This window comes from Neopelma chrysocephalum, unplaced genomic scaffold, assembly GCF_003984885.1.
Source record: "Neopelma chrysocephalum unplaced genomic scaffold, ASM398488v2 Primary Assembly neopelma1_68b, whole genome shotgun sequence".
NCBI classification, from domain to species: domain Eukaryota; kingdom Metazoa; phylum Chordata; class Aves; order Passeriformes; family Pipridae; genus Neopelma; species Neopelma chrysocephalum.
In genome coordinates, this window is record NW_020897728.1 from 2,153,576 (window position 1) to 2,160,570 (window position 6,995).

The 6,995-nt window shown below is 58.3% G+C and overlaps 1 protein-coding gene across 1 annotated transcript; it reads right to left on the reverse strand.

The window, feature by feature from the left end:
• Window positions 1-394: 394 nt before the first annotated feature.
• LCAT (lecithin-cholesterol acyltransferase) lies at window positions 395-6,544 on the reverse strand. The gene is made up of 6 exons (XM_027685322.1): window positions 6,315-6,544; window positions 3,619-3,775; window positions 3,037-3,152; window positions 2,608-2,703; window positions 2,296-2,520; window positions 395-1,534 (listed from the first exon to the last, which is right to left on the reverse strand). The coding sequence occupies exons 1-6, from the start codon at window positions 6,460-6,462 to the stop codon at window positions 912-914; spliced, it is 1,365 nt and encodes a 454-aa protein (XP_027541123.1). The 5' UTR covers window positions 6,463-6,544; the 3' UTR covers window positions 395-911.
• Window positions 6,545-6,995: the final 451 nt, after the last annotated feature.

Below are 6,995 nucleotides of genomic sequence, written 5' to 3' on the forward strand. Positions count from 1 at the left end.
CCGCCACGCTGTTTCAGTCACCAGCCTTAGGGTGCTGCATCGCTAACCCTTGGCTGTGTCACCAGCCCCGGCTGCATCGCCATCCCCGGTTGCATCACCGGTCCCAGTTGCTTTCCCAAGGCCAGTCGTGTTTCCATCCCGGTTGCTTTCCTAGCACCAGTTGCATCATCAAGCCCCAGTAACATCACCAACCCTGGTTCTGTCACCAGCCTCAGCCACATTGTCACTGGGACCACGTTGCCAGCCCTGGCTCTGTTGCCAGCCCCAGTTGCATCACTGACCATGTGTTTTTTCCCAAAGCCCTGGCTCCTGAGGTGCCGGTGGGCAGCGAGAACCTCACTTTTTGCTTATGGCTGGCTTCACTACCCTACTGTGAAGGACAAGGCAGGCTCAGCATGCAGAAGCAAAGTGTGTTTATTATGTTGTAAATCTGCTGATTTTGAGTTGGTCTTGCCCGAGGAGCCTAGCTCACTGCTCTTGTAAGCCATACCTGCTGTGCCACCCCTGTGCCACCTCCGTGATCACCCCAGTAAGCCAGAGCCTGCTCTCATTGTCCCAGGTGAGCAGAGGCTCCAGGTGAGCACCGTGGGCTCCACAGCCTCTAAAGTGCCTAAACATGGCTTGCTAGCGAGAAGGGCTTGTGCATACGCTGGAATTCACGAGTGTGATGTTAATGAGCTGGCAGCATGGTTAATTATCCACCCGCTAGTGGGAGGTGACAAGCCTCTGAAATATAATTAGTCACCGTCCCCTAAAGAAAAACCAATCAGTGTGGAAGTGGGTGCCAGCCCATCCACCCGAGCTGTTGATCTTGCTCACTTTCCTTCCAAACTCAGCTCCGAGTCCTTTGCTCCCCTGCATGGCAGTTTGTGGTGGCCACCGTCATGGAGGGAAGCTGGCCCTCACTCCTTTCAGTTCTTTTTAGGCTCCTTAAGGACCTTGTGCCCAGGTAAGTTCCTCCCCCCCTTCCCAGCCTCTGGGTTGGATCTCACTTCCCCTGTCTGGCCCTGCTCCTGTTGGCTCCCCAGCAGGATTTCGTTGATGTAACTGAGCGTCAGGTTGCTGAAGACCATGTTTAAGTGGTGGGCACCTGGCAGCTCCTGGACATGCACCTTCTGCTTCTGCTGGTTGCGCCACCGCTTGCACAGCTCCAAACTGCGTGTGTTGATGCTGTCGTCCCCGTCACCATAAATTATGTCCACGGGGTCCTCGTAAGGGAAACGCTCGTCATACACATAAGTCTCCGCTGTGGGGAAGCCTGTGCCATACAGGCAGTACGTGTCCACCCCAGGAGGGGGTAAGTCCTTCAGCAAGTCCTTCATGTCCTCCCACATGTACCAGCCATCCTCCAGGTTGACGTCGGTGAAGAAGCGCTGGTAGTCCCGGTAGGTGTAGTTGTAGGAGGGTGTGGAGATGAAAACGTGGTTCTCGGGCCAGGCCAGGGTGGTTGGGAACATCCAGGGGTTGGTGGTGGTCATGCGCTGCTCCTCACGCAGCTTGATGTTGGACATGAGCGGGATGCCCTGATTGTCACCTGTGGGACACACAAGGGCTCATCAGAAACAGCAACACAATCTACCCTCGCAGATGGAGCCTTTGGGATCAGCCCCTCCCAGCAGTGACACATGACTGTCCCCTGGCCAGATCCAGCTCAGCTCTTCTTCTCCTTACCCTACTCTGCCCATGATCATGTGTTCTCTCCTCATCCCTCTGGCTACAGCTGTCCAGAGCAGCCTTCCAAACTCTTCTCTCCACACCTCGAGCTGCTTGGAGGGGCTGAGCATAGACAAACCTGGATGTGTGATGGCCCAGAACAACCCAGCCCTGAACTTTCCCTGTAACCCCAGCACCTCCACTCCTGCCTGCAGGGACAGGAGTGAGCTGAGCCCAATAGCGGGTGACAAGCCTGCATGTGTCCTGCAAGCCTTGGCATTGTGTCTGGAGCCCTAAGACCATGGAATGAACCCAGATGACCTTAAAAATACCTCTGGCTCTTGTGGAAACGGAGAAAAATATGAGCAGGTGACTTAAGGGTGATGCAAGGGGCCAGATGTTCAAACCTCCAAGCACATGATTCTTATTCCCATGCATTTTTGGAGGCTCAGCTTGTGACTTGTGGATATTCTGGGCTGTCAGCGTTAGGCAAGTGACTGTGGCTTTCTGGGCTGCAAAGAGGCTAAAGAGGAACTAGGTCCCCCATCTCTTCCACCACTGTGTCTTTTCCCTGCCCATCCCCTCCATTTCTGCAGGAGGGAAAGAAAACAGAGAGGTTGCTTCACATGAGGAGTCACCCACCGGATGCCAGGATACGCAGGGGCTTGACGGACCCTCCCCAGGGGGCACCGAGGGAGATGAACCCCCCAATGTACTGATCTTTCCAGGCTTGTGTCTGCTGCAGCAGGAAGTAGAGGACATGCAGGTTGCCCATGCTGTGCCCAATGAGGAAGACTCCTCTCTGGTACTCGTCGTGCATCTCCTCGATCAGCGCCTTCAGGTTCTGGAAGTACTCGGGCTGGTCCTCTGTGGACAAGAGGGGAGCATGATGGCATGAGGCTTATCCTGCTTCCCTCCCTACACGGAGGGCCTGGCCACAACCCCCAGACTTACGGGGTCCAACCCTCCAGTCGTAGGGGGCTGCCCGAACCGTCTGGTCCCTCACGTAGCCGTTGTTCACCAGGTTCTGCACCAGCGTGTGCAGGTAACCTGCAGGCAGAGAGAACAGGTGGGAATTAGGTCTGTGGTCTTCTCTCATCAACCTTTTTCCATCCTGGTCACAACCAAAATGTTCTCTGGTAAGCCCTGTAGCTTGGTGGCTCCAGCCAGAGGTAGTGGCTCTGTGTGTCCCATTGCACACTGGGGTCAAGGACGGGGTGCTCCCTGCTGGCATTCACAGGGAGCGTGTCCCCAAGGCTAATGTCCCTCATTCCCAGAGACCTGGGCTCTCTGCAGAACCAGCCCCTGCTGGAGACATGGGGACACCTTCCCACTTGCAGGGAGCACGTGGGATCCCCAGGCACCCCTTGCTTCTCCTCTCACCTGCCAGCTTGCTCTGATCCAGGTATTCCACAGAATAGGTCTTGCCAAATCCAGGCACGCGGATGTGCACCCCCGGGGCGTTGGACATTTTCCGAGAGGTTCGGTTGTACACCACCCTGCAGGGACAGGACAGGAGGCAGCAGAAGAGCCACGTCCCCATGGGGACATGGGGCTGGAGGTGGAGATCACTGGGTGACAGCTGGGACCTGGGGGACTGTTTCCAAGCCTTGTGTGGATGGGGAGGTGGACTGGTGCCCAGCCAGTGCCCGTGTCTCTCGCCTGGCATCCCGGGACAGGAGGCTCTGATGGAGCAGGCTGCAGCAGCCTCCTCACCCTCTGGCCCTGGGCAGGGTGGCAGCATCTCCAGTGGGTGCTCAGGACAGTCTGGCTGGGCATGAGCACATGGCAGGAACGTGGGAAAGGGACAGGAGGTTGGAGCCAGATAGTTGTGTTCCCAAACAATCCCATGGTCCTCCCGTGTTATTCCGTGTGTGCTCGGTCATGGCCAGGGGGAGGAGAGGGGAGGGAGACCCTTGGTAGGTCATTTCCCCAGGGAGCTCCCGGGGTAGGGTTGAGTGGTACCTGGTATTATCGATCCAGCAGTCAACCCCCACTGGCAGGAAGGTGTTGAGGTTGAGCCAGATGGTGAAATAATCCTCTGTTTTGCGGTAGCACATCCAGTTCACCACATCCGGCTTGTCCAGCTTGGCTTCCAGCTGGTTCCCAAGGCACCCGGGCACTGGAGGCACCACAGAGGGAGAGCAGAGCGAGCTACAAGCCCCATCCCACTGGCCCCGTGGTGCTGCCCACACAGCTCTTGCCCTGGTTCCCCAGGAAAGGTTTCCCTGGGGCTGCCCAGCTGGGGATGGCTGGGCACCTGCAGGAGCTGCATCCCTGGAGAACAGCCCACTCCAAACAGGATTGAGGGTGCTCAGAGCAGAGACACAGGGCGAGCATGAAAGCAGTGCTAAAAATGCATCCTCAGGGACCCCTCAAGCTGCCTTTCCCATGGGGTGACCCCCAGAGCTGCCACCCTTGGCCCAAATGTGCCAGTCCCCACCAGCACAAAGCATTTTGGATTATTCCCCCTGCCTGGCTGGGTTTCCACCCTCCTCTCCTGCTGCAGCCTAGAGGAAGGAGTCAGTGCTGCTTGGCACTTCCCATCCCTACTGCATTCCTGGAACCTCCTGGGATAGTGGGACAGCTCAGGGATGCAGAGTTCCCAGGGAGATGAAAGTCCCAGCGCTGGCTCCAGAGACACATGCACTGTTTTCCTGAACTTTAAACCCTCCAAACAGACTGAACAAGGTCTCTGAAATGGTTTGGTGCTGAGCAGGACTGTACTCTGCAGGAATTCAGTGGGAATAGTGTGTGAGGGAAACACAGTGCAGCTTTAAGCAAGTTCACTTGTGTGACCTGGGCTCCCTCGATGGAGGATGACAGTCACCAGGGTGTTTGGTCTGCTCTGGGAGCTTCAGTGTGGCTCCCAGCAGGCAGGGGATACCCATCCCAGTGCCACCCTGATTGATATGCCTGTGCTGGGATCAGACACCATGGAGAGCTTTCCCAGCCGGTGTGCAGGAGCCAAGAGCCGGCTCCTGGTGCCAGCACTGACCGTGAGGGTGAGGACAAAAGGTGAAGGCACTGCAGGGGACAGTGAACCTGGTCAGATGGGAACACCAGGTGATTCCATGGCCCCAACAGGTCCAAGGACTTGCCCACAATACACAACTGGGGTTGGTGTGGATCTTCAATGCCAGGGGCACGGCTGCAGCCTCTGAAAGCCTCGTGCCATGCAAGAGGGGAAGGAGATGTAGCAGTTACCTCCCTCAACCTGCTTCACAGCTCCCATCCTGTGGCATGTCCCCAGGGATATAGGCAGGGTCTAAATCCTGTTTTCAAAGCAGCTGATTTGAGATCAGGCCATCCAGTGGTCCCCGGTGCAGAGAGAGCCCAGGCAGAGGGGATCTTCCTGGTCAGCGAGAGGAGGGGGACCACGAGCTGCTCTGACGGCTCCTAAGGTGCACAGCCAGCACCCCCCCGCCCCTGGCACACAGCCCTGAGCTCTGCCTCCCCTTCCAGAGGACATTAGGTAATTATTAAGGGAGTTCCTGTGGGGGCAGAGGGGTTATCGGCGGTCCCAAGGGCACTGGGGGCTTCCGGGACGCCCGGCCCCGGGGGATGGGTTACTTGCGGATGCTGAGCAGCACATGGGGCAGCCAGATCCGGATGGGCGTGGGGCAGGCCCTGGGGCTGGCACTGGGGGACAAGAGGAGATGCTCCGACCATCACAGGTAATCCTGAAAAAAGGCACTTGGTGACAGCAACCCGGGTCTACTGAGCACCCCAGGATGACCAGTCCCAGGACAGGGAGGATCCAGACACTGTTCCCTGCTGCCTGATGCCTCTGGGAGGGGAGTTTGCAGGGCCAGCCCTTGGCATTGCGGCAGGGAGGGATCTTCTGCTTTTTCTCTTCTCTTTTTTAAGGGGAAACTGGGCATGATTCAAGAAAAAGGATGAAAAAAACCAACTCTGTTCAACAGAGGTTTCATGGCAAAACCTGAGCTCAGGTCCCTGCCGATGGCACAGGGGCAAAGGAAGGCAGAACCGTGCAGGGGAGAGGTACCAGCAGGTGGTAGCTGCTCACACCTCCCTGAGGCAATACCCCCACCGCTCCCTTCACCTTCCTGTGCCCCTTTTCCTGCTGGCTTGTCCCCAGGCAGGATTGGCACTGGGTGGGATGTGAGATGGATGCCCTTTTGCAGCAACAGAGGAGGACTTAGCCATCACCAGGGAATGGGAGAAGAACACAGGATGGGGTGGGCTGCAGGGGAGTGGGAGGTGGTGGATGCACCCACTGCACCACCAGCAGCCACTTTGGGAAGTGACAGACAAGGGTGTGCTGCAGCCCCTGTCCCTATGCCAGCAAATTTCCCCCAGACCCAAGCAAACTCTCTGGGCCAGATGTGAGATAACAGAGCCCCATTTGCTTTCTGAGGTGCCCAGCCTGTCCCCTCAGCTCCAGAAAGCTCTGGCTGAGTACGGCCAGCCCTGTGTCCCTATCCCAGTGAATGGGAGGGGACTGAGGAGCCGTGTATCACACCCCCCCCCCTTCCTTGGTGGCTCCAACTCCAGACAGCCAAGAGCCATCGCAGCCAAAATCCACCGGGTCACCAGCAGCACAGCACCCCAACCTCACTGTCTGCTCAGGGGGGGCTGCACAGCACCCACGGTGCCCACCCACACCCCGCGTGCCGCCCGCGCCGGCGCGACCTTACCGAGCACCACGGGAGGTGTGCTGTTGGTCGGGGGAGCCTCTGGGGTGGTGGTGGGTGGAAAGAGGACGTTGAAGAGCCAGAACTGGGACGTGGGCTGCAGGAGCAGCGACAGCGTCAGCAGCGCGAGCCGGGCGCCGCCGCTCCCCATGGCTCGGCCGGGATCCTCCGGACGGCTCCAGGCCAAACAGCCTTTTATAATTTTTACGCAGGTCCAGCCAAGAGGCACCCGGGCTGCAGGGGAGGGGAGAGCTGCAAGGGGCTGGCCGTGATGAGGAGGAGGGACGGGGAGGGACGAAGGATTGGCCTTATGGACAACCCGTGCCCTGCCAAAGCCAGTCCAGTGGTGCCCAGAGGCTCTTCGTGCCCCAGGAGCCCTGCTTGGGGGTACCGCACATTGAACAACTTCCCAGTGCCTCGGTGTCCCTCTGCCCTGTGCTGGGGTAGTGGCTGCCACATTCTGTCCCCTGAATGGTGCTCTGGGGGTAACCCCACAGGGCTGCCCAGGGCTGCTCCTTCCCTGCCTGGGGGAATACAGCCCCTCTCTGCTCCTCCTGCTCTCGGCAGGGGATGCTGGTGCTGCCAACATGGCCAGGTGGACCCCCAGGAGTCTGGGAGAAGATAGTGGGGCTGGGACAAGTGAAGACACATCTGAGCAGCCCCTTGTGTCAAAAGGCAGCACCA